Raw genomic sequence first — 27,912 nt, forward strand, 5'->3', positions numbered from 1 at the left:
CCAGGGTGGAAAATAGATGCTATGCACTGTGTTCTACTGTTCCTGCAGTTTAGCAGATTGTACTTTTTCAGACAGTTTCAAGACTTGTTATCAAAACCTTGTGGGGGGGATCCTCCCCCTAAACCATGAAACATAGCATTATGAGAGCAACTGAGAATAGGAAATACAATTGCTAGACTGTGGGCTCACCTTGCGAAAGTTGGCTATTTTAGGTGGTGTTCAATAAAAGCCTCCAGGTGTTTCCCTCAAATGAATTTTAAAGTCCTCTGAGCATGGCAGTTCTAAGTAGTTCACTAGCTTCGTATATAGAGGTTTTTGCAGTTAGATTTTCCCCCACAGATAATCATGCATACTGTGCCAGTAATTATTGCATCAAAATATATAGTCAGTCTCAGATTAGATTCATTTGTATTTTTCTGGGCATTAGACAAACAAAGCAGTTTAACAATATAGGAATAGGCAGTGCTCTTTTCCAGAAAAATAGGTTCCAGTACTCACAATGAAGTTGTTACTGTGAGTGTCGTACTTTTTAACAATAAAAAAGAGGTGCTGGTACTGCGTGCCCTTGAGTACCACCTGGGAAAGAAGCACTGGCTGTTGGACAAGCTTGCAGAAATATAAATCATCTCGGGCATGAAGAAACTACAGCATGAAGAAACTTATAGTGCTGAATTTGCCTGGCAAATCACCTTTAAAAAGGAAATACGTATTGTTGTTGTTGTTGTTGTTGTTGTTGTTTAGTCGTTTCGTCGTGTCCGACTCTTCGAGACCCCGTGGACCAGAGCACGCCAAGCACTCCTTCTTCCACTGCCTCCCACAGTTTGGTCAGACTCATGTTGGTAGCTTTGAGAACACTATCTCGTCCTCTGTCTTCCCCTTCTCCTTGTGCCCTCCATCTTTCCCAACATCAGGGTCTTTTCCAGGGAGTCTTCTCTTCTCATGAGGTGGCCAAAGTACTGGAGCCTCAGCTTCAGGATCTGTCCTTCCAGTGAGCACTCAGGGCTGATTTCCTTCAGAATGGAGAGGTTTGATCTTCTTGCAGTCCATGGGACTCTCAAGAGTCTCCTCCAGCACCATAATTCAAAAGCATCAATTCTTCGGCGATCAGCCTTCTTTATGATCCAGCTCTCATTTCCATACATCACTACTGGGAAAACCATGGCTTTAACTATACGGACCTTTGTTGGCAAGGTGATGTCTCTGCTTTATTATTATTATTATTATTAAGAGTATTAGTGCTCTTAATAAATATTAAAATGACCGAAATGAAATAGAAGGTTATACAAATGTGAATAAAATTATGTGAAAGCCAGAATAAATAAGAGCATAAAATGAGCATAAAATTTTGAATCCCCCTGTTACCTGAATTCACCAAGGGGGGGGCAGGGCGGGGCGGGACAACACTCCTCTCATGAATGCCACAAACCATGTCTCAAATTGGTACCATACACAATGTCACCCTGCCCCATTAATGCACTGTCCTTTTGTCCCCGTACCCAAAGTGTGCCTGTAAAATAAGGGTAGACTGCTTGCAAAAACTCCTCCATTCATAAAGCTTGTGCTGACTCCCATTCATAAAATGCTGGACAATCATTAGACAGGATTCAAATACCTTTCAAACTAACAGCCAATCCAGTCCTCTTATGTTGACAGCTACTGAACTCCCATCCAATAGGGGTTAAGGAACAGCACCCCCTGACTGCAGCCATACTGCAGGTGTCAAACCAGCCTCAACTCAGTTCACATAAACAGAAACCACTCCGGGGCTAAGGGAAAGTGAGAACAAGCTAGCAAGACCCTTTGTTACATTGTATCAACTCCAAAGGTTACATAGTATCCATTTGTAGAGTTTTGGCTCCTCAGTAACAGAAAACCTGTATAAATTCATATAAAATCACCCCGTTAACAGATTTGTTCCATTCCAATGGTGTTCTCACCAGAAGGATTATGGCTACTAGAAGAGGAGATTGGGAAAGGGCTAGGGACAGCCATAATCCCTGAACTGCCCCACTGCTTAGGTGATAATCTCTAGCTTCCTGGCACCTGAGTGCCAGACAGGTAGTCATCCCAAGGACAATAGTAAGACCAACCTGAATGGATTGGGGTCTCCATCAAGACAAAAGGATATGCTCATCTTGGCTGGGAAACAGGAATATGTACATACTTATCTTTGTTTTACTTAGTAGGTGTGAGGTGAAGGTCAAGGGAGGGATGGGGGCAAACCTGATACTCAGGTTTCTGCCAAGTGACCCCTTCCAGTTTATGACAGAGATATGATGTATGCATGACGTTTTATTAAGGGTAAAATGGGAAGCCTATAAAAAATGGGGACATCCTTTGTTCGGGGCTTCTTTCTGCTTCTTCCATCTGGTAGTTTGAAGTCCTGTTGCAACAGTTCCTTGAATAAAGATCAGGCCTACAGGCTGCTGTTTTGCACCAATACTCTTGGCTAGTGTCTTTGTTTGGCATTCCAAGTGAGCCGGGAATTTTCCTTTAACAACCTTGGCAAAACACAGCGTTCTCTTTCAATAATTATATATGGCCAGCCAGAAAATGAATTAATTGTAATATCGTCAAGCACCTACACCCAGTTTATTTAAAGCTCTCTATGTGGGGGAATGCGGGTTCCTCTATGTAGGGGACGTGGGTGGCGCTGTGGGTAAAACCTCAGTGCCTAGGACTTGCCGACCGCATGGTCGGCGGTTCGAATCCCCGCAGCGGGGTGCGCTCCCGTCGTTCGGTCCCAGCGCCTGCCAACCTAGCAGTTTGAAAGCACCCCCAGGTGCAAGTAGATAAATAGGGACCGCTTATCAGCGGGAAGGTAAACGGCGTTCCGTGTGCTGCGCTGGCTCACCAGACGCAGCTTTGTCACGCTGGCCACGTGACCCGGAAGTGTCTGCGGACAGTGCTGGCTCCCGGCCTCTAGAGTGAGATGAGCGCACAACCCTAGAGTCTGGCAAGACTGGCCCGTACGGGCAGGGGTACCTTTACCTTTTTTTTATGTGGGGGAATGTTGCACAGCCAGGAGTTGGAAAATGAAGGGGGAGGGGGCAAGTGGGGTTCACCAATGTGATAACAGTCCTTCATGGTGTTGTAGTGATGTCATATGTATTGATATCACTAGCAACACTTTATCATTAGTGGCTAATGTTGAGGACATATGGAGCTTTCACATAAATAAACCTGAGAAGGATTTGTGGGTAAAGGTAAGGACAATTATTTTGACCCCCTGTAATTTCCTGGAACTCTTAAAATGTGGAGGGATGTAATCAGCGTGTGTCCTGATGAAACCTCTGTCGAAGTGTTAGGTTACATAGTGCTGCTTAGTGCACTATAACCACTTGATGGCACCCTTTGATTTAGTACATGCCTCATTAGGGAGTGGGGGGAGGGACATAGTGCAGTGTAGCTGTAGTATTTGTAATGGAATAACATGTAAGAACTAAAGACTGCAAGGTATCTGGTTAATGTAGAGATGAAATGAATGAAACTGCAAGGCTAAGCTTTCCTGACCCTTCATGAGAGAATAGATGAAAAAAGGAAAGAATAAGCTATTGTGCCAAAGGGAGATGATGAAATTCAAGATCCACACACATAATCTCTGGCTCAGCCTCTGAAATGTTAATCCCTGGGTAGAATTATTTTGAGCTGTAGATTGCAATTTATCATCAAAATGGCACTGTGTCAAACAATACTTCTTGTATGTGTGATGTTCAGAACTATCCAATTTTAATATAAAATGGTTCACAGAGCAATGTTTAACATTTAAGCAGCAGCTCGTTAAATTTTGAATTCTTTTTTCTGCTGCTTTCTGACCAGAGATTTACTCTAAAACATGAAGCACTATTTTCTACAAACTTTTTGCAAGAATTTACTAAGTACAGTATCTCATGTGGAGTCTAGTTTTTTTCTGATGCTTTTTTAACTTAGATGGATTCAGTTGCTTAATAAAACCTCTAATAAAGTTAACCAGCCTCAAGATCTTTAGTAGAAGCGAAACTGCCACAAAGAGATTTGATTTCAGTGATTTGCTGGTGTGTTCAAGCTTTCCAAGCTGCCTCTCCATCTAACCCCTACCCTGGCTTATGTATACATTTAGTTTGCACATATGTATGTGCCAGTTCAGGTAGATTGCTGCAGAATCAAACATATTTAAACTATGGTATGCTCAAAGTAAACTCCGCACCAATATGCCAGCATCCTTTAAAAAGCATGTGTGTACACATCATGCATTCTAAGGATCATGCATGCTAGTTCTCTGATGTGTTCATTTTTCTTTAAAGTGACTGTAGCTCACTTTGGAGAGAACAGAAGCATCTAGGTAACTCTGTCTCCCATAATATGCAGATTGCCCCTAAAGCTACCATTGATTGGCTGTGGGTGAAAGAAGTGAAATAATGTTAAATGCCCAAGAGAAATAAAATGAAGACTACTGGAATTTCAATATCTGATTTACCTTGTAATCCTAAACATATTGCGGCTGTTTGATTTTAGTGGGACTTCCTTCTGAATAAGTGTTCCAAGAGCCACAGCCCAGAATGTGATGGGATTACAGGAGCAAGTAATTTAACTTTTTTCTTGATGTAAACTTTGTTTTCCATAGAGTAGAACTCTCGATATTTGAGAGAATTGATGAAGAACAATGCCTGCCAGATAGCTGAGCTGTTGTTTAACTTGGGAGGGGGTTTCCTATCAGCTATTAAATTCTGACAGGGCTAATTAGCACCTAGCAGTTGTTTATCTAATCAGTGCTAAATAGCTGATGAATGCTGATGAGGAAGGGGGTGGGCAATGAGATCTACAGTTGTTAAGCCCAGTATCCCAAAATGTTTGGTTTTTTATTTTTATTTTTTTTCTGGGAAGGAAAAAGGCTAGGAATACTTGGACATTGCTTTATGCATAATATACATAATATTATGTATAGATAACGCCCTTTTTGCAAGGACCCATGAAATAAATGCTCATGTTCTAGTTTGATTTTCTTTGGTGTTTGTTTTCTCCATCTTAATAAAATAATCGTTACATTGAAGTATTCTCTAATGGTGTTTGGCAAATTAGCCTTTCCTTACAAGGAAAGTTTATATTTCTGCTGTGACTGTGAATATAGCTGTGTCACATTGCATTTTTCTCATGTGCCCCATGTTTGTTTTAAGTTTTGGAGTCCATATTTTTCTTGTGCAATTCAGAATTGTTGCATGAATACAGCTTTTTAATTACAAACTTGAGATGCATATGCACACACACACAGTCACTAAGACTAGACTTGCGACAGTGTTCATTTTTGCACATATAGCACTATCATCACAACATTCCAAAATTCTAACCGTGAGTGTGGACGTGAGCATACTGCCCCAAATATTTGATTTTCAAAAGTAAAATACATGCTTCTTTTTCACACTACCACTCTGTCTATGGCTGATCAAAATCTATATTGTAATGATTGAGACCTGCATCTGAGAAATTGATGAGCCAGAACAAAATTCACCAGGTCAAAACTCTAAATTGGCTGCAACTTTGGTTACTATGCTGTATAGGTTGTGTTTTGGATAACAAAATTAAACACCTGCTTATAAAATAACTTGTTCTGGTTTCTCAGTGAAGTGGACAAAATTCCCAATGATTTGAATGGGCCTAAATTGCAGGATTGAGATATTTGTATCCTAATACAGGGATAAAACTATTTTCATGAGTGATGAATGTCAAATGCAATTTTGCAGGTGCCTTGCATTCTTGAGCCACATATTGTGTTTGTATTTGAGGATCAGCTCAAATTGGCATTAAAAATATAGTGGCACAGTTCAAACTTTCAGCTGTGAATTCTTTACTCTTTCATTGTAAATAAGCTTAGTGAGTCAGCTTCGTTTGGAGCAATCTTGTAGATCGCAGGAGGATTACACCTGAGTAGGAGTTTTGAGGCGTGCTGCTAAAAACAGCTTTAGGTTTTCTTATTTGAGACATATGTCACATATGTGACATATTAAATCATATTTGTGTAAATACGTCTTAAAATCAGAAATTGCATGGAAGTAAGTTTTACTCAGCAATGATTTTCTGACTGCAAAGTGTAGGAACATGTTGATTAGCTAAATGCAGTGCTTTTTTCTGGGGGACGCTTACCCCTAAACATTTTGTGAATCTTTGTACTTTTATCCATTTACTGTATTTATTTCCCCCGATTTGAACTATATAATGGTGTTTTTATTGAGTCAAAATGAGAGTACCCCTAAATATTTTTTTAGAAAAAAAAGCACTGGCTAAATGTATTATATAATGTATCCAGAATTGCAAGATATCTGTTTCGTGACAGATAGTTGTCATAAAATATGTTTATAAACATAATGTTTTAATTCCTCAATCACTTTATAATAGTTTTCATGTTTCTAGACAATTGACACAAAATTCAACAAAGCAGATTTTATTTTTAGTTCTTCACTGTTCTAGCATCATTGCACAGCTGCTGCTGCTTCCTCCTCCTCCTCCTCCTCTTCTTCTTCTTCTTCTTCTTCTTCTTCTTCTTCTTCTTCTTCTTCTTCTTCTGTTGCATGAGAAGAGAGCAGTCTTGTCTAAAAAAATAAAATCCGTAATGACAGTCACACAGTTTTGGAAAATAGATTTTTTTAAAAAAGAAGTGACAAAATGGTGAGCAATATGTCTGTTTTAGAGCTATATAAAGAACCATGAGAAAGTGCTCAGCCTCTAATGAAGTAAAAACCCTTAAAAATGCTGAAGTTCACAAAAGGATGCAACTGTTGAGGAGGAAGTGAATATGTTTGTCATCTCCACTGATGTTTCAGATACTGATCAATAGGCATTGTGTGCTTAGTGTTGGGGAAAATGTAATATCTCCTCAGCTCATTGCACTGGAAACACAATCGGCCCAGGCTCTATAATTATGTATTTTAGACATGTATTTTAGAGTTAGTTTTGAAATATTTACAGTGCAAATTAATTTTAATTCAAGTGCATTTTGAAATTAGATTAATGCTTTCTAGAGAAATAATGTTTCCCCTAATTCTTCAATCTATTAGAATACCTCTGATTTTCTTAAGGGTTTCCCAAAGCAACCTTAGCTTTCCCTTTCCCTGCTAGGAAGGCGAAGGGAGTTTGCATGCACAAGCAGCACCCTGGCTTTTGAATACTCCTCCAGGGAGACTCTCCTGGTGCTGAATTTCACATCCTGTCAGCACCCATTTATAATCCTTGTTTTTTAGACCTGTTAGAGCTTTTTGATTAGTTTCCTGTCTTGTTTTATGCTGACTTTGCTGTTGTCAGTTTTACTATTGTGATTTTACAAACTTGTTGGGTGGGTGCAAGCATGCATATAAACTGAAGGGGGAAGCTGTAAAGACAGGAGTGCCTGGCGTGCTCTGGTCCAGGGGGTCACGAAGAGTCGGACACGACTAAATGACTAAACAACAACAACAAATAAAGATACCAGTCCAGCATTTACACCACAGAGCATATTGGCTGTTTGGGCTGGATACTGGTTTATTTCCATGTGCTGGTTTGAGCGATATGCATCCAAAAGTGAAGCATGTGTGTAGCTTGTATGTATGTATGTATGTATGTCTGTCTGTCTGTCTGTATGTTTGTATGTATGAGTTTTCTTTTAAAAACACAAATAACACTGAGGAAAATGGCTGCACATGGCATTTACAGAGAATTTAAATTTCATACCATTTAGATAGACACAACATAAGGCTGTTCTAAGTTACAGAAGCTTGTGATTTTTACTTCATAAGAATTATTCTAATTGTTGTAGAAACCCAGGCAATCTGTGCAGTTTGTTAGCTCCATATTTGCTGCCTTCTGTAAGCTTGATTATATTTAGGTTAGGCCTGGATTAATACTGGTTTACGGTTACTACTTACAGCACATTATCATTACAGATCTGTATGTGTAGTTGTGGTAACTAATTAAAGTGCTGCAGATGCTGCTGCCTAAGCCAATTTAAGAACAAAAGCATGAATTTCCAGTTACGTGAGCTAGATAATGACAATTCCTTAACATGCTTGTTGCCCTTGAGTTATGTCCTGGTTAGCCGGAGCTGATCTGTGTCTCACTTTTCCTCAGCGCACATTTCAGCTGTTGTGTAGTCGGAGTTGCCTCTTTCTCTTGGTCCACCCTGCCACAAAGAGTCCTTACTGACAAGCTTCAGGTCATATGCAAGTTGCATGTACACGGTGTAATTACTTCCTCCACTTCCTGTCTTACTGTTGTCTTGCTAGAATGTAAGTTTCAGTACTCACAACTCCAAGCTATCTGTAGCTACAGCATTGATTTCTGATCTTTCAAACATTTCTTTCTACTATGAATCATAATTGCTTCTTTGTTCAAGTTTTGAACAGTTCACAGTATTTCAACTAACTGCAAAATGTTTGTTTTTTAAAAATTGTGTTGAAGTCAGGAAATTATTATTAAGAAAATATCCTATACTATTTTAAGTCTTTAATTTGGGTGCCAGTGTTCCTTGTCAATGTAATTTTGTCCATGTAATATTTAGAATTTGGGGAGTGCAATCATTCATACGTGAATGTTAACTTTACCAGACACCTCTTGTGGATGTTGGGAAACTCAGATATTTCAGTGAAGCATTTAAATGTGATTGGCAATATTTATTTTAGTATGCCTGAAAGCAGGATAAATAAATATCTATTCTGGGATATCCATAACATCAATCTGAAATGTGAATCTTGACAGTCACCAAATTTTGGGTTATTGATATAAAATATATAGGAAAATGTGGATTGGAGCTTTAAATATTAATATACACTAATGTTAAAAAATGCACAGTCCACCTGAGAAAACCTTTAACTTCGCTTCTTATATTTAGTATGCAGATTTGAATAGTGTCTCCACCCCCACTGGCCCTTTCCTATAAATTTAAACCTAAACATGTAACATTTCCATTATTCATAGCACTGCTCACTATGCTTTAGGTGCACAAACAAATTGTTCATCAAATTCTTTGTTACTTGCCTTGTAGAATACAATTTTATGAATAGGATATGGGGCTGTAGTTGAGTACCAGTAATTATAGGAACTATAAGGTTAAAAGGTTGCATTAGTAATTTGTGAAGCATTTCATATCACTTCTGCAGTGGTTCTTCCTTTTATTTATTTATTTTGCTGTTACTTTTAAGAAGAGTTGCCTTGGGCAAGGGTTACATACCAGTTGCTCCAGTCTTTCTCCTCCCCTTTCATTCACAGGAAGTAACTATAACCACCCTTTTCTGTCTTTGTTTTATACAAAGAGAAATCACCCCTTTTCTCACTAGTCCTAACTCTGTGCGGTGTCATCTGTCAATAGTGAGTTGGAAATGAAATTGGCATTCAAAGATTGCATGGGATCTTGTTTTAATTTCCCCAAAATCTTATGCTGACCATTTCTTTGTTTTTTATAAGATTATGTGTTCATCAAGAAAACACAAGCACAAAATAATACTTCAGTTATTCCCTGTCCTTTTATTTTATTTTTAAAGTGTAAGTTTTAATCAGTTTCACATCTAAATTTCTGAAGAGTTATTCTCCTGGAGAGATCATGTTTTCTTGGTTGAGCTAGGAAAACTTTAGTTCTCATTCACGACTTGTTTGCTTCCTACTCCCCAGCAGACTGTGTGGGCTCTATGGTTCTGCAACGAATGCAAAAATGACATGTTTGAGGGATCTTTGGCAGTTGTGGAGGTTGGGAGTGTCTGGGCAAGTAATTGTTTTGTTTGTTTTGGAGGTATGAATAATGGGAGGTATCAGCAGGTAAGTTCTATAGTCTCCCTGCGGAGACATGTGTCATATTTGAACCATGGGTGTCCTCCACCCTCTCCCACCAGCTACTCTTACGTAGTACTGAGATGAAATGGCATGTGTGTTTTTTACAAACCCTTTCACACACATATCCCACAAAACAATTCCCCTCTTTTCTTTAGTCTCTTTCATTCACTTGTGGAACTGTTCAGGAGGAGAAGAAACACATTGTCAATACTGAGGCAGCAGGGCTGAGGCTTCCTTATTTCTAGCTGGGTAAAGTTGAGTAGTTGTGGCAGAATAGAGATGGGACTGTGCATCTGGATGATCACACCATGCTTCATTTGCTTCATTTGCCTTCACTATTCATGCCTAGCTGCGTGACTAGAGTTGGATCCAGGTGTGTCAAATGTTGCTAAGGGCTGCCAAAAAAGGCCTTGGGGGCCACATGCGCCCCTCAGACTGTGCATTGGACCACCATGGCTCTATGCCAGGCTACCTCAACTTCTGCCCTCCAGATGTTTTTGGCCTGCAACTCCCATGATCCCTAGCTAGCAGGACCAGTGGTCAGGGATGATGGGAATTGTAGTCTGAAAACTACAAGGAGGGCTGAGGTTGAGGAAGCCTGCCCTAAGCAGTAGACATATTCCTAGTTCATTCTCTCTCTTTCTCTCTCTCTTCAAATTCAGAGTTTGCTCTTAGAACAAAGGCCTGCTTCTCTGCCTCGTCCAAATTTTAGAGAAACCGTTCTCCCTGTAATCGTCTAAAAACACAGTAGCTAAGGATCCTGGTCCTTTCTGTCCTCCCTGTAATTACAGCACTGCTCCCTACACACAAACCTAAGATAGTTGTTGGAAAAATTAATGGAATTGAAGAAGGGAGGAGAATCTTAGATTTACAAATACACTCCTGCCTGGTCATGTGGAAGTCATTTTTTCCCCTTAGGTGGCCAAATGACCAATACTTGGTCGGTCTTTTCAGCCTCCTGTAAGAGCCGGTCTATGTAAATAATAGTTGACCTATATATTTTCCTATATCAGGATAGGGAAACTATTTATAAACCTGTTTAACCACCAAGTGTGAAAATTGGGTAAAAAACACACCACTCTCCCTATTTACTGAAGGTTAAAACTGTATCATTTGGGAGCTTAGAAGAGTATGGTTTGCACAGCTTTTACAAACTATGACCCATAAGGATTATCTACATTCCTGTTGTGTATAAAGTGACTCTTGGCTTCAGTGATAAAAGGTCACTTTCTTTAGTGTACAGAGGTTCAACAAATGTAAATATCAGAATATCTTATTGGAAAAAAAATTTAATGGTATTTATTTAGTGTTTCTCAGATGGACCTCACAGTTTGCATAAGATTAGGGCTGTGCACCCACTTGGGGTTTGAAACACACAAGGCTTTCCTCACACAGCACTTTTGCACATTGTGCTTTGCAGTTGTATATGTCTTTGCACACTAACATTACCTAAAGCCAGAGTTACTATCCGTGTTGTCTGTCTGTCTGTATGTTGTTTAGGGAAGTTTTTAATGTTTGAAGTTTTATTCTGTTTTTAATGTTCTGTTGAAAGCCGCCCAGAGTGGCTGGGGAAACCCAGCCAGATGGGTGGGGTAGAAATAATAAATTTTATTATTATTATTATTATTATTATTATTATTAGTAACGGTGGGTGTGCTTCTGAAGTAGTGCACATTAATGCTCACTACAGTGGTACTTCAGGTTACAGACGCTTCAGGTTACATTCTCCGCTAACCCAGAAATATTACCTCGGGTTAAGAACTTTGCTTCAGGATGAGAACAGAAATCGTGTGGCAGCGGCACCGCAGCAGCAGGAGGCCCCATTAGCTAAAGTGGTACTTCAGGTTAAGAACAGGTTCAGTTAAGAACGGACCTCCAGAATGAATTAAGTTCGTAACCAAAGGTACCACTGTACTTTTCTGTCCATCATGTCTTCTGAGCGCTGGCAGAAACAGCAACACCTCACTGCACTTGCACACACATTTTTCCTTCTCCATGTTTTAAAATATCACACTTTTTTATTCACTGGAAGTCAAGTAGGAGAGGGGGAGTGGCACAGCCCTGCTGGCAAAGGAGGAACAGGAAGCTCCACTTTAAGTTCCCAATTGTTCCTTGAAGCCCTGTCTGAAACTACTCCACATCTAATATCACATATGACATCAGGTGTGGGGCAGGTGGACATGGATTGTGGGAAATGGTTTTGCTGGGCCTAATTAGACCAGAGAGGCTTCCCACGGTTGTTACCGTATATAAATTAACTACTGATGCCCTACGCCTCTGTAGTGAACGTATGATGCTGCCTTGACCATTGATCCATCCAGCTCAACAATGCCTGTTCCATCTTTTCCCAGATTGGAGAACTCCAACTATCATCAACTCCCAGAAACGTTCCTTTCCATTAAAGATTTTATTTCCTAACACTGAGTAGAAAGAAAGTGATAATGTGCATTTAGGTTTTCTCACTTTAATGCTAGAATTAGATTTTCTGATGTAATTGCTAGCAGCTAGACAAACTGGTTTGATGAAATGTTAATTTAAGAATACAGATCTTGTGTCAATTATAATATGTAGGCATGAACGGGTTTTTGTTTTTTGTTTTTAGCAAGAATACAAAATGAAGTCCTTCCTTCACATTTCTATAATGTAGAACATGTCTTAGCCAAAGCAAACAAAACCATGAATGCTTTGTTAATCATCCATAACTAATTTGTACATACTCTGGAAAGAAAATTGAATCTGCTTGTGATGTAACTTTTTATATGGAATTGGTAAATTAAAATGAAACAAAGTTGAGCAAATATTGACAATAAAATGTATGTCATAGGCATTGTTTCTTGATGCAATATGATAAAATACAATATGATAAAAGTTGACTGGCAAAATAAGTATCTCTACATAGATTCAAAAATAACTACATCTTTTTAAGAATGTTAAAGGACTGCTGCATATACATACATACATACATACATACATACATAATTTTATCTCTATGATTATCGCAGAGGATAGAAGTAGGCCACTTCAGGGGATATGTGAAACCTATTTCCTTTTGTGTACAATGCACTCTTTGCTAAGTTTGTAAATAAATGTATACACAATTGACTACAGTTCTCTTCACTGAAATATATAGGCTGTGTTTATTAAGAACAATAGCATGCAGAAACATGCATATATTTACATAAATCCTAATCCTCAGGAGACTCAATGTTCTGTTGTTATTTATTTCTCCTCTGATGATAACAGCTTTATATATCCAATTCAGATTTGCATACTTTGTGACGTTGCTGTTAAGAGTACACCGTGTATCATTAAAAAGTTTCAAAAGACATGGGAGGTGTTGTAAAGGTGAATTGGGAAAGACAACAACTTTGAACACCTCTTGCTTAGTGACTGTTTGCATAACCGTTTTGCTGAAGGTGCTTCAATTCCAGAACCTGTGTTCTCTATGCATTTCTGAGTTCTCCCTGTTGCTCTTATTTTCACTCCCAATCATATACAGATTTATTTTCACATAGTTAAATAGCATTCTTAACATGGAGTTTAATAGAACTGGGCAGGGCAAGGCACCTAATTCATGTTTGGCTGGTTCCAAGCTAACTTTAGCCGTGGTTTTGTGGTTCAAAAATCCAATGATCTGTGATTAAGCAAAAGCTTCTAAACTCTTCTTCTCATTTGTGCCAGAGGAGGGGAGGGGAAGCTTAGAAGCTCAAGGCTCACCCAGTTTATTCGTGTCATGCTTAACTCATCTAAACACGGCCTTAGGCTGCTTCTTCCTTTCAGAAAAGACTCTGAGAGGCAAATGATTTCGGCATTGTTTTTTATGTGTCTTGAAAGGTCTGCAACATTCACCTGAGAATCTCCAATGAAATTCTGAAAGATAGAATCATAGAATAATATATATAAGAATACATTCCAACACTTTCTTTCACAAGGAACAAAGTAAACTACGTTGATTTAGATGTATTATTTTCTTAATTTTATTATTAAACAAGGTAGGTATATAGATGTAGCTCACATAACAAAGAAAATGCTTCTTTTATAATAATTTAATCAATGCACATGGGTAAATATCATCACTGTTCTGTCATATCATTTATAAGTTGGCGCTCTTCGTTGGCTCAGATGTAGTGACTAAATTTTATCATCTGTGCTTCTTGCCAAGTAATGTACCGTTTAGTTGTAAAACATTTTCAATAAGCTGGGACATTTATTCTTGCAGAACATAATATATTTATTTGCAAATTCCATGTCAGAATTACCTACCTCTCACCTTATAAATCGCACACAAAAAATATTATTGGATCCTATGAATGTGCACAGCGTGTCATGTATTTAAGTCAGTGTATCATTTTTCCAATATGTCTTTATCTTTGGATAGAACCCCAAATGTAGAAAATCTCTTAAATTCTTGCTGCACTATCTATACAGTCATACATCGAAAGTTGAATAGAATCTGTTCTGGAAGTCCGTTCGGCTTCCGAAACATTCGACTTCCAAAGCGCAACTCCTGCAGCCAATCGGAAGCTGTGGAAGCCCCGTAGGAGGTTCGGCTTCCAAAAGAACGTTTGAAAACCGGAACACTCACTTTCGGTTTTTGATCGTTCGGGAGCCGAACTGTTCGACTCCCAAGGCATTCGGGAGCCGAGGTACGATTGTATATTATATTGTTGGCTGCAACATAACCCTCATTAATAGTTGGCTGAGACGAAAAACCTGTCCATTCTTCGTGTGCCTCCTCCACAAGAGGTCCGGAGGGTGGCAACACAAGAACGGGCTTTTGCTGCAGTGGCTCCCCATTTGTGGAATGCTCTCCCCGGAGAGGTTTCCTCTTGTTGATGGTGCATTTTGTGTTTTTATCTTGTGATTTTATCTTGTGACTTGAGACTCGAGGGTATAGGGCGGTATACAAATTTTAATAACAACAACCACAACCACAACAAATTACTCCCCTATACTATTTTGGACAAATTCTGTAAGAGCTCCTGGAAAAGTTTTACTTTAATTTTCTTTTTTATGTTGGTCCAGTGTTCAGATGCCCAACTCCCATAAAAATAGCAGCAAGAAAGAGACCATTTCCCACTGAGGCCAAGACGGTTTCCCACTTTCAAAGCTAGTCCCACTTGCCTCTAGCACAGGGTACCCAACACTGTGCCTTCCATATGCTTTGGATTTCAATTCCTGTTAGCCCCAGTCAGCATGATCAGTGGTCAGGACTGATGATACCTGTAGTCCGATAACATCTGGAGGGCACTACATTGACTAGCTCTGTTCTAGCACATGCAAGGAAAGTATGACCATTTTGAATTGTGTGTTTGTGTATATAACTTTTTATAGGGTTTTATAAACAAGGATCATAGGAATACTAAATGATACAAATAAAAAGAACAAGTGGCCTAGTGGTGCAGCAATAAAACTGCTAGCACATTTGCAAAGCTAAGCAGGGTCTGGTGTGGTTTCAGTACCCCTTCCAACTCTACAATTCTATGATTCTAAGTCTTCTCGTGTCATTTGTACATCTCAAAAATAGCATACAAGATTTGTAGCAATATCTACAACACATGGTTCATTGTTAGTGGTCAGTGTATAAGTTCATGAACTGGTTTAAACAAAAGTGAAGGAGAAACAGAGTAGAACAGAATTAACAGCTAACATTCAACATCGCAAAGCCAAATGCCTAATCAGGAACCCTTGTGGTTTTGCTTAGATCAAATAAGAGTAATAATCATTTTTCCTCTTGTGTTACCTATGAAACCATATAAAATGTTAGTCTATTGATGAATGTGGGAGGGGGGTTCAAAGTAAAGATAGTAATTTATGTTTAAATTTAAATTTAGATCAACCAGATTGAGCCAAACGCTGGTGGGAGGACTGTTCATTTTCTGGAATATTGGCATATGTTATTAAATTAAACCACACCAGGGTAAAGCCATATTTTATCTGCCTGTGTGTCAATCTTTGTTGTTTCTCTCTTTGTTAATATCTCAAGTAGAACTGTTTCCCAAACAGTTTTGTACCAATTGTCTAACGTTGCACCAGAAAGGTCTTTCCAGTGTCTGGTTATGTTGTGTCTTGCTGCTTGTAATAAATGGCTTATTAATTATTTATTATGTAAATCCTGGTTGTTGTACTGAAGTATATTTAATAAAGCTAATTCTGGTTTGACTTCCAATTGTTGTTTTGTTGTCTTATTAATTTTTTGGAATGCTGAATACCAGGAAGGTTGGGTTTTTGTCCGCATGTGGTGGGGCCGCCCCTCCAACAATGCGATGAGGTTCCAGGGTGGACCACTGCCTGCTTTCTAAGGTTAGGTATCACCTATACATGAGTTTTAGGGTTAATTCTGTATTGCTGGCTGAAATAGACTTAAAGACTTGAACTTTTCTATTTAGCTAGTAGATCAGTAATTTCCATTTCTAGTTTTGTGATTGTTGTAGAGGTTTCTTTTTTGATATATGCTTTTTCTTTGATACAGCTATCTCTTGTCACTGCTTTCATGGCCTCCCAAAGGTTGGTAGAATTAGTGATGTCATTGTTGTTTTCCTTAAAATAGAATTGTACGGTTCCTGCTGTCCTTTCTCTGGATAGTTGGTTGGTCACTAAAATAGGGTTAAATGACCATGATGGCAAGGTTTGGATTTAATCGCCCAGTCCAGCTTGAAAGAAATGTAAAATCGAAATCTTTTGGATTTTCTTCACTCGATATATCATATAAGCCCCATTTCTGGAAGAGTTGTAGTAATTTGTATGCGTCTTTTGTTTTCTTTTTGGGATTTGTCTTTTCAAAGGTTTCAGCATTGGAAATGGTGGGTTGGCTTCTCTGGTGTACCTTCACTTGCTGAGCTCTTTGCTGCCTTGTGCCTTTGCCTCCCAGTAACTGGCAGCATTGGGAAGCCCAGTCAGCAACCATTCTCACTGCTACTGCTGGTGCTGCCTCTGAACACAAAGGAACATGGCATATTGAGTCCGATCATTGGCTCATCTTGCCCACATTGTCCACACTGATTGACAGAGGGTTTCCAGGGTTTCAGGCAAGTTGTGTTCTCAGCCCTACTTGGTAGGGTTGCCATATGTATGGGAAATAATCCCGGACATGTCCTCTTTTGGGGGGCCTACACCCCCATCCACAGGGATTTTTGCATTTATAGGAAATGTTTTGGTTTGGCGGGGGGCAGTTTGAGGATATTTATTTATTTGTGTTTTTTAACTGTGCTCCGAAAGCGGAAGTAGTTGCTTTGGCCAGAGATGAGCGTGCACGAGGCCCGCGTGCTACCAGCGTTGCCACCAGGCCCATGAGCATCTTTCCCAGCTTGGGCTGGCAGTGGCCGCTAAGGAAGCCACCACTGCTCCCCCCTCTTGCTCAGTTTCGGCCACCCAGAACACGAAGTCTGTGAGTAGCGCTAGAGGAGGCGGCAGCGGTTGGCTATTCCCCCCCCCCCCAAAAAGCTCAAAAACGTTGTTGGCTATCTCATCAAAGAAGCTACCAATTGTCTGGATTTTCACTTCCTAAAATATGGCAAGCTGGAGACGCTGGGGATTGAAGCTGGGGCCTTTTGCATGCAGACCATGCACTCCCCCACTGAGCTGCAGTGCTTGTTGTTACAGCTCTGAGTTAGTGTTACTGCTCTTAATAAATTTATGTCATTTCTGACACACTTTTACAATTCAGATCTTGAATATTTCTGGTATGTGCCACATTTTAAAAACATTAACTTCTCCATTCGTATGCATCATCATTCTTAATAAACGTTCTGGATATCTTGAGCCATGATTTTGCTTTTAAGCACCTTTTCATCACAGATGGCATTTGGGCCTCCAAATCTTCCATCCAACTGTCTAAATTATTTTAACTGACATAGTTTCTAATTTACTCTCTCCAGTTGAGAGAGCTTCCCGTAGCTTGTCTATTTTAGCATTTAATTGCTCTATGCTTCCACAAATTAGATTCTGTAGTGATCCATTTTGCTCTGTTAGTGAAGCAGTGATCTCTTCAGCATAGCCTAAGTAATATGGAACTTGTGATGTAGTTTAAAGACCATCATCCAGGAACTTCTGGACTTGTTTCATTTTGGAGTGTTTGCAGCAAGTGAAATAGCAATATCACTAGCATGCATTTCTGAATTGTAGCCAAATTGACTGAAAATATTGCCTTATTTTCTGTCAATTATAATCTCTTTGTTTGGTGACGGAGGGCTGAAGGGATGACCTGGTTGAAAAGCTTAACCAAGTGCATCCTGTGTATTATTTAATTGGACTACATGTAAAGTAGAACTTTCAATTAGCACATTTATGATCTCATTACTTTCTCTCCTTCAGATACCATAGTTACTATTGTGCTTTTTCTATTTTTGACATACTCATTTAAAAAGTTTTGAAAAAGCAAATGCTCTCTTGCTCTGATCACCTTAATAATAATAATAATAATAATAATAATAATAATAATAAATTTTATTTATATCCCGCCCTCCCCAGCCTTAGCCGGGCTCAGGGCGGCTAACAACAATAAAACAGTACAAAAGTACAGCATAAACAACACTCTAAAATCATTCATTCTAAAATTAATTAATTCAAGCCACTGGCAGCCATTGGGCCAGAGCTCCGCGAAGATTGCCGAAGGAGGGAGTCAGGCTGTGCCCTTGCCAAAGGCCTGGTGGAGCAGCTCTGTCTTGCAGGCCCTGCGGAAAGATGTCAAGTCCCGCAGGGCCCTGGTCTCTTGTGACAGAGTGTTCCACCAGATCGGAGCCACAGCCGAAAAAGCCCTGGCTCTCGTTGAGGCTAGCCTAACTTCTCTGTGGCCTGGGACCTTCAAGATGTTTTTATTTGAAGACCGTAAGTTTCTCTGTGGGGCATACCAGGAGAGGCGGTCCCGTAGGTACGAGGGTCCTAAGCCGTATAGGGCTTTAAAGGTTAAAACCAGCACCTTAAACCTGATCCTGTACTCCACCGGGAGCCAGTGCAGCTGGTATAGCACCGGGTGAATGTGATCTCGCAGTGAAGACCTCGTGAGGAGTCTCGCTGCAGCATTCTGCACCCGCTGGAGTTTCTGGGTCAGTCTCAAGGGCAGCCCAACGTAGAGCGAGTTACAATAATCCAGTCTGGAGGTGACCGTCGCGTGGATCACAGTGGCTAGGTCAGGGCGAGAGAGGTAAAGAGCCAACTGCTTAGCTTGGCGGAGATGGAAAAATGCCGCCTTTGTTATAGCTGCAATCTGCGCCTCCATGGAAAGGGAGGTGTCGAAGATTACACCCAAACTCTTAAAGGACGGTGCTGGCACTAATTGCGCCCCCGCAAGAGATGGGAGTTGCCCCCCCCAATCCCATATCGCCCCGTCCCAGCCACAGGACCTCTGTCTTCGAAGGATTTAGCTTCAACCGGCTCCCACGTAATCCAGCCACAGCTTCCAAACATCTGGTCAGTGTGTCTGGGGCCGAGTCAGGATGGCCATCCATCAACAGATAGAGTTGGGTGTCATCAGCATACTGATGGCAACCCAGCCCAAAACTCCGAACAAGCTGGGCGAGGGGGCGCATAAAGATGTTGAAAAGCATCGGGGAGAGTATCGCACCCTGAGGTACTCCACATACCAAGGAGTGGCGCGATGACAATTCCCCCCCAAGCGCCACCCTCTGTCCCCGACCAGAGAGAAACGAGCGCAGCCATTGAAGGACTGTGCCCTGGATCCCCACGTCGGCAAGGCAGTGGTCCAGAAGTTCATGATCAACCATGTCGAAAGCTGCTGACAGATCTAGAAGAATCAGCAGCCCCGACCCGCCTCGATCCAGCTGTCTATGAAGATCATCTGTTAGGGCAACCAGAGCCGTCTCGGTCCCATGACCAGCACGGAAGCCGGACTGGAATGGATCCAGAGCCGATGTTTCATCCAGAAACCCACCAAGCTGTTCAGCAACCGCTCTCTCAATCACCTTACCCAGGAACGGAAGATTCGAAACCGGGCGGTAATTGGATAGATCTAAAGGATCTAATGATGTTTTCTTTAAGAGCGGGCGCACCACTGCCTCCTTCAGTTCCCCTGGGAATGTCCCCGTGCCAAGGGACAAATTGATGATATCCCCCAGGAGGGCCCGCACCTCGTCTGGACACGCTCTAATCAGGCAAGACGGGCACGGGTCAAGAGGACAGGTGGTGGGCTTTCCAGCTCGGAGGAGTCTGTCCACATCGGCTGGGGATATCCGGTCGAAGTGGTCCAATACTGGACCCGAGGACAGTCGAGGGGCCTCCAGTTCCTTTATTGTATCCAAATTGGCAGGGAGGTCATGGCGGAGCAACAGGACCTTCTCCGCAAAAAAGCTCGCAAATGCCTCACAGCTGTGTGTCAAATTGTTATTTAAATTTGGCTGTCCCTCAAGGGACATTAAAGACCTGATTATACTAAATAATTGCGCTGGGCGAGAGCTAGCGGATGCAATGGAGGCCGAGAAGTATGACTTCTTAGCAGCCTTCACCGCCATCTCATAGGTTTTCATAAAAGCCCTATAAGATGTTCTTGAGGCTCCGTCACGGGCACCTGTATTAGTATTAGTATTTTTACTGTGTATTAGTATTAGTATTAGTATTTTTACTGTGGGTTTTTTTAACATACTGTATTTTTCCGTGTATAAGACACCCCCATGTATAAGATGCCCCCTATTTTGAGGTACTCCAAATTAAGAAAACACCCATCAGCACTATCCGTGTATAAGACGAGCCCCAATTTCAAACCTAATTTTTTGGTTTAAAAAACCAAGTCTTATACACAGAAAAACATGTGTATATTCAGAATGGCATTTATTTTTGATTATTTTTGATAGTTACTTTGAAACTCCACGTGGAAAGCAACAGAATAAATGAATCAAATTTTGAAGTCTTGTCAGTTTTACATTTGTAATTAACCCTTCTTCTATTTATTATTAAAACAGAAAGATAGCAGTACAGTGGTCCCTCGGGTTAAGTACTTAATTCGTTCTGGAGGTCCGTTCTTAACCTGAAACTGTTCTTAACATGAAGCACCACTTTAGCTAATGGGGCCTCCTGCTGCCCCTGCGGCGCCGCCACACAATTTCTGTTCTCATCCTTAAGCAAAATTCTTAACCCAAGGTACTATTTCTGGGTTAGCGGAGTCTGTAACCTGAAGCGTATGTAACCTGAAGCGTATGTAACCCGAGGTACCACTGTACTGTGAAGTGTAATAGGTGTATTTTATTCATCATATTTGTATCCCATCTTTCTTCCATGGAGTCCACGGCAGTGTACATTATCTAGTCCATTTTGTCTTCACAACCATCCTGTAAGTAAATACCGGCCCAGTGCTGACCCAGTGAACTTACAGATGATTTCTTTTTTTGCCCAAGTTTAAATCTCTGCTGTCATGACCCCAGAGTCCAGCAGCAATCCAATCAAGGCTCTGAGCTGGAGGCCACAGTCTCCAACTCTGGATCTGGAGCAGGTGCAGGGCTCTAAGCCTGTTCTTGGAGATTGGCAATCCACTCTCAAATCAGAACACAACAGGACAGGAGAGATGTTCTATAGTACATTGTAAGAGACCACAAGATAAAGCTGTGGTGAAGATTCTTATCAAGATCATTGATAAAACAAAATAATATTACCTTTCTATGTGGAGAATATAAGCGGAACAAATAAAAGGAAAAACTCCAGGGAAACGTTGAAGACGTCACAGTACCTCTATCAAATCAGAAAGAAGCTGATACCAAACTATTCCTGCATGCCCAGCGTGCACCCAAGGAAGGCTGCAAGGATGTCATTATTGTATGAGAGAACACAGATGTAATCATCCTAGGTGTTCCTTACATTCTTAAGTATTACAACATAACTGCACCTATGTTTCAGAAACCTGGATTACAACAATCGAGGTATAGCTGGTGTGAGCCAAATTGCTCCTTTTAGGGACTTCCGGGTTGGCGCCATCGCTGAATGGCGGATTTCCTCCGATCTCCGGAGAGAATCTGCTCGACAGGGGTCGGGTCCTGCCGCGCCGGCGACGCGGGGACCCTTAAAAACCACGGGCGCGGATGCCCGTGGACCTGGTGACTCGGCGGGCACCATTAGCGCCCTCCCGACCAGCGAAGGAGCCTTTTTAAAGGCTACGGAGCTGGGGATGGGGAGCGGCGCGGTGCTGCGAGTCTTCTGCTTCCCCTGCTGAGCGAAGCCGCATGCCATTCGGCGGAGAGCGCTGACTTCTTCCTTTGAAAATTTGGACTTAAAATGAAAACAACAACCCGTGAGTAATTTGGAAATTGAATTTAAAAATTTCTTTATTGGATTTGGCACGAACGGGGGGAGGAGCAAAGAGGAAGTCCGTCTCCCCCTCATTGTAAACATTTTAAAGCAAGGATTTAACAACTAAGATCGTGAGAGAGCCTGTATTTTGGATAAAAGTTATTAATTGCATGGATTGACAACAAAAGTGACTGTGCTGGAGGAGAAGAGTTAATATTTTGATTAAAGTTCCACACACACACACCCCCGAGACCGGGAGTGATCCGTGAGAGGAGCCTGCTGAGGAGACAGAGAGGACTTTGACAGCTGTCAAACTAGCTGTCAAAGTTGGAAAATAGAGAACTTTGTTTCCGACGTTCCTGCTGGTTACATTGGATACAATATAGTTACAAGTTGTTGAAAATAAACAAGGACTGAAACAATTTAACCTGGCCTTTGGGTTTGAAGTGAAAGGAATATTGAATAACCATAACCCCTCTACAGGGGATTCAGGGACATTACAAGAATGGAAATCGGCCGGAAAATACTAGCTGACCTGGACGAGCTTGCCTTTCTCGTGGGAAAGTTACAAAGGATGTATGAACAAGGTCATGTTTTGTCTACAAGTGCCATAACTTTTGAGTCAACAATAAATGCACCTATTGAGTTGGAAAATGACTTGAAAATCCAGGCAGCAGAACAAGAAAAGAACTTAGGCAAGATTGAAGAAGCGGAAGAAGATGCTGATCAGAGGGAGCAAGAAGGAGGGGTGGCAACGTTGCAGAGGGCAAAGGTGAGCCGGAGGCCTGCAAAGAGGGAGACTACAAACTTGATCAAGGTGGAAGCTGGAATTTTTGGGACATTTGGATTTAAAAAGACTAAGAAACAAGACTTGAGCTCCACCTTTAAACATGGAGATCTGGCTGGAAGGATCATGGAAGCTATAGGGATTGTGCCCCTCCGAGCCTTGGTGCCAAATACAAAGGACTGTCAAAGAAACCGGCAGAGAGGGACTGAAAGAGATTTAATGGCCTCGGATGTGAGGTTGCCAGGCTGAAGCAGATGGACCAATGGACAATGGTTCTGGGATCGAAGCCGGGGAAGGGAGGGTGGGATCTGGAAATCCGAAGGCTGTCTATTTTTTCTTACTTCTTTTTGTTTAATTTTGAGTTGTTATTAGTATAAAAATGGGGAATCCGTGGAAGGGAAACTGGGTCGATCTTAGGAAAAAAATTTAAGCTAATTGAACAATGTATATAAGCTAAAAGTTGATATATAAATTGAACTAAATGTAATAACAAATCAAGGTTAAAAATTTTGGGATAAGAACTTGTTGGATAAATATTTGGACATGGAATACAAGAAGGGGAGATGAGGGGAAGTTCTGGAAAGAAGGTAATGAAAAACTGGGGATGCAATGAGTGCTTTTTTTCTTTTTTCTTTTTATCTTTTGTATTATTCGAAATTCTAATAAATATTATTATAAAAAAAACAAATTGCTCCTTTTATAGGACACATTGTACTTAATGCACTCCATGGCTTCCTTGCCTTCATTGGCTATGACATAGTAAGTGCTATATAAAGGTTCTGTTAAACTTGCTGTGCTAAAACGTGTTCAGCCCTGCCGAAAATTTGTGAGGTTTTCCCAACTTACTGAAACAGTAAATCAGAACTATTACAATGCCTTGACATTTTTACATATGTATGACTGTAAGAACACAGCAGGTGCCAAGGAGTTACACTTTTTTTGCCAAAACAGGTGTAATGGAATTGCATCAACAGACATATTCCTGTGCCGTGCTAATTCAGAAAAACATTCCAAATCCAGATGGCAATGGATGGAAGATGGCAGAGATACCTCACAGAGTGGATGCCTTATAAACCAGCACCAAATTCACTTCTGGAACTGTTGCAGTGTAGATGTGAGCAGTCTGGCACAGTGTTCACATGCAGCTATATAAAGAATGGTTTGACACGCATGACAGTATGCTGTGCATAATAATATTTTGACAAGCAAGCTGATGAAGATGAAATTGACTTTGAATCTTTCCTTGAATGAGATAATGGTGACATTTTAGGATTAGCTGCAACTTTTGAGAAATTTTCGCTCTTCAACTTTGATATTTTGAGGGGTATATCAGTGCAGGTATAGTGATAACATACCAGCATGATACAAATCGGAAGTTTCCAAACCGTCATCAGAGGCAACCCTACATATAACGCGTTGCAGTAATCTAACCTTGAGGTTACCAGAGCATAGACAACAGTAGTTCAAACTTGTTTTAAAAATAAAATAAAGTATTCTTGTAGCCATCAAATGTAGGTATTTATTTGATGGAAAGTTCTAGTAGGATATGATTTTTCTGTCCCAAATTTGTGGCTGAAAAATAGCTTATGGAGGATGTTTATGATAATTATCTTTGGTACACTTGCCCAGTGTTTCTCCAGTATCCCAGCTATAAAAAGAAATGAATGCAGGCCTGATAATTTGTGTGTGTTTTCCTAAACATCCATGTGGAATTAAAAATATGATGATTCTAGCTACCTCCCCCCACAAAAGAGAACAAAAGTATTATTAACCACTTGTTAACTATTATCTAAATGAAAAAATATTGCTACCACAGTTATTATTTGCCTAGAATAAAACGCTCCAATTCAATAAAAAAAAATCCAAAGGCATTTCCTAAAGGTACTTGACATTTCTGCCCAGTAGGATAAGTCAAAATGTAATATGTCATCCCTGAAGAATACATTGTTTAAAAAAGCCACTAGTGTTATCTGTCAGATTATGCACAGTAATATTATATGGAACTATTAGCGCACGTAGATACCTTATGAGTGAATTTCAAAAATGCACCAAACACTTGAGAAGGATTTAGTCCCTCTCAGAAGAAATGCTTAAGAATATGCAAATACTCTCCACTGAATCAAGTTGAACAGATGCTACTATCACAAACAATGCAAGTTCTCTTTTCTGTGGCCTCTGCTGTCAATCAGTGAACAAGATTAAGGTCAAAGGTTCTGATCATTGTAAAAGGAAAAGTGTGATCAGCAAGCTTCAGTTCATTGTACTAATATGAACAATAATTATCTGTATTGTGAAAATAGATAAACACTGCAGCTCCTTTTTTGAATAAAGATACAATGTTGGATATATCCTAAAAGTACTGATTGAAACTACTTAATTCGCATGCCTCTTGCAATAATATTATAAAGCCATACATACAATGTTTTATTTAGATATGGGGGGGGGAAAGGCAGAAAAACTCTTGTTGGCATTTTCACCAGTGAAGTAAAGCTAATGACCTCTTCATTAAAAACTAAATTTTTTTTGGTAGCCAAAGGGTTGTTATTGTTTGAAATATTTCTGCCAAAATTTAAATCCTGTCCCTAGACAGCAATTAACCTTGGCATTAAGGGACCACCTATAGGATGGCCTCACATTTATCAAATTTTAGATCTGTTGCAAGTTCACTGCCATGCCACTTGCCTACTCTAACAAGCAGAACATGTTTTTCTTAATATTGGTCCTAATGGAAAGGGATTTGTAGCAGGAATGTACAAGAGTTTACTGAATGTTACATATGAGGATTTAAACAGTTTAAAATCTAACTGCGAATTCGACCTGAGGGAGACTATAGGCAAAAGCACCTGTCAAGGATGGAGGGGGAACGTCCTTTTAAATCTGCCTCTCCTGTTACAAGGGAATAGACATTTAAAATGATGGTATTTACCCCTGTCAGTTTCCCCCCAAATCCCCTCAGAGTTCTCCCTTTTTTGTTGGTGAGAGTGTGGTCAACAGACTCCTCCTTTATGGCAGTCTGTTGGTAGTTTTTAGGCTTCATAAAAAAAAACATCAAATATATTCACCTCTTATCCAGCAGTTATGGATATATGGGACTAGTAACTCGCTCTGTACTCACCTTGGCTAGAAGAAACACAACCATAATCCTTCTCCTCCTCATTTGACCTTCAGCCTCTTACTTGTCAACATAATTATCATTTATATCCTTTGCATAATAATATAGCAATGTTTTCAACAACTGTTATTGACTCCTGACTTATGTTTGCTTTTCTGTTAATGTATTTACAAAATATTTGTAATAAATAAAAAATTATTAATAAAAATTATTAGAAAGCAAAAACAAACTCCTTAACAGATTTACATAGAAAGTGAACTAACAAAAAATGTTTGTTACTTCATTTTCTGTGTAAATCTGTTAAGGAGCTTGTTACCTCTAGTAATAGTATTTTCACAACAATTATTATTATTATTATTATTATTATTATTATTATTATTATTATTATTTCATTATTTCATTATTTATACCCCACCCATCTGCCTGGGTTTCCCCAGCCACTCTGGGTGGCTTAGAGCACATATAAAAACACCAATCATGAAAAACTTCCTGATACAGGGCTGCTTTCAGATGTCTTCTAAAAGTTGTGTAGTTCTGTATCTCCTTGACATCTGATGAGAGGGCGTTCCACTGCCGAGAAGGTCTTCTGGCTTGTTCCCTGTAACTTCACTTATCTCAGTGAGGGAACCACCAGAAGACCCTCAGAGGGGAGGACCTCAGTGCCCAGGCTGAGCGATAAGGATGGAGACACTCCTTCAGGTATACACTTGTGTTTTACCAATGATAAGTTATGGGGGGGGGGGTGTATCACATTTTAACAAAGCTTTAGTGCTTTATGTGTGGGGGAGAGAATGCCAGTTAAACAGATAGACATTCGGTAGGGCAAGGTCTGGACAGTAACCTTGCTGAAGCAAAGCAAGCTTGGATTTGGTTGGAAACCTCATGTACACTGCTGCGAGAAAAAAGGGGAAGTGCATACATTAAATAAATGCATAATATTATTAATACAATGTTATAACCATATTATTTAATGACTTTTCTTTAAGGAATCTCCTTCTGGACGCCGGAAAGCTCTTGCTACCAGCAATATTAACATGAAGCAATATGCAAGTCCAATGCCTACACAGACTGATGTCAAGTTAAAATTCAAGCCTCTGTCTAAGAAAGTGATATCTGCCACCCTTCAGTTCTCTTTATCATGTATTTTCCTGAGGGAAGGGAAAGCAACGTAAGTTTTATGTGAGCTGATAGAGGGTGTTTTTTGTCTTTTTACCCCACTTGCCCAAAAAACTCATTTTGAGCATGCTTATTGTATGTAGTGAAAAATGCTGTGTGATTCGATTTATAATTTCTTACCCATGCTATAGTCTCCCGCGGCACAGTTGGTTAAGAGAATGATTTGGAAGTCCTGTTGCAATCCCCATGAACTTGTGCAGGGCTTTAAGTAAGCAACTGTTCTCTCTGCCCCCAGTTCATAATATGAGATAACAATATGGGGCGACTGTACAGAGTTTCTTGTTCTTGTTAGGGATGAAGACATGCAAAGCCTGGCAAGTCTGATGAGTATGAAGCAAGCAGATATTGGAAATTTAGATGATTTTGAAGAAGATAATGAAGATGATGAAGAAAACAGAGTGAACCAGGAAGAAAAGGCTGCAAAAATTACAGGTTTGTTTTCCTCCAAGGATTAATAATTAAAACCATGTCTTAACAGATAGGCAATTCTTAACCTTCTATAAAATAATGTAAAGTATTGGGATTATTTACTGTTCAAAATTTCTTCTAAACCACTCTAATGGTACCATTTGACAGGTGGTACGGACAGTTGGCATTTGTGCATCTTTGGAGAGGAGGAGGAGAGCCTGTGAGTCTGGCCTTCTCTGGTTTAATGGACCAGAGGCAAAACTACTTCAAGGCATAGGGAGGGGAGATTCCTGCATCTGTACTTTAATGTCTACTAGAGTCCTGTTGGAAGAGTGAAGGACTTACCTGTAAAGGGAAGGGTGGGACTGACTGCATACTGACAGGCCACCAGCCTTTGCAACCCTCCTGACCTTGCTTCTGGGGGCTGCCA

General features: G+C 40.3%; 1 protein-coding gene across 9 annotated transcripts in view; it reads left to right on the top strand.

Annotated features, from left to right (window-relative positions):
- The window catches only part of EHBP1 (EH domain binding protein 1), a 277,994-nt gene that overhangs the window by 74,465 nt on the left and 175,617 nt on the right, over positions 1–27,912 (top strand). For all 9 annotated transcript variants that reach the window (XM_028721911.2, XM_077926576.1, XM_077926573.1 and 6 more), the window contains 2 exons: positions 26,885–27,066; positions 27,367–27,506. In XM_028721911.2, the coding sequence (XP_028577744.2) occupies positions 26,885–27,066; positions 27,367–27,506 (322 nt within the window). The remainder of the gene's footprint in view (positions 1–26,884; positions 27,067–27,366; positions 27,507–27,912) is intronic.

Source organism: Podarcis muralis, chromosome 3, assembly GCF_964188315.1.
Source record: "Podarcis muralis chromosome 3, rPodMur119.hap1.1, whole genome shotgun sequence".
NCBI classification, from domain to species: domain Eukaryota; kingdom Metazoa; phylum Chordata; class Lepidosauria; order Squamata; family Lacertidae; genus Podarcis; species Podarcis muralis.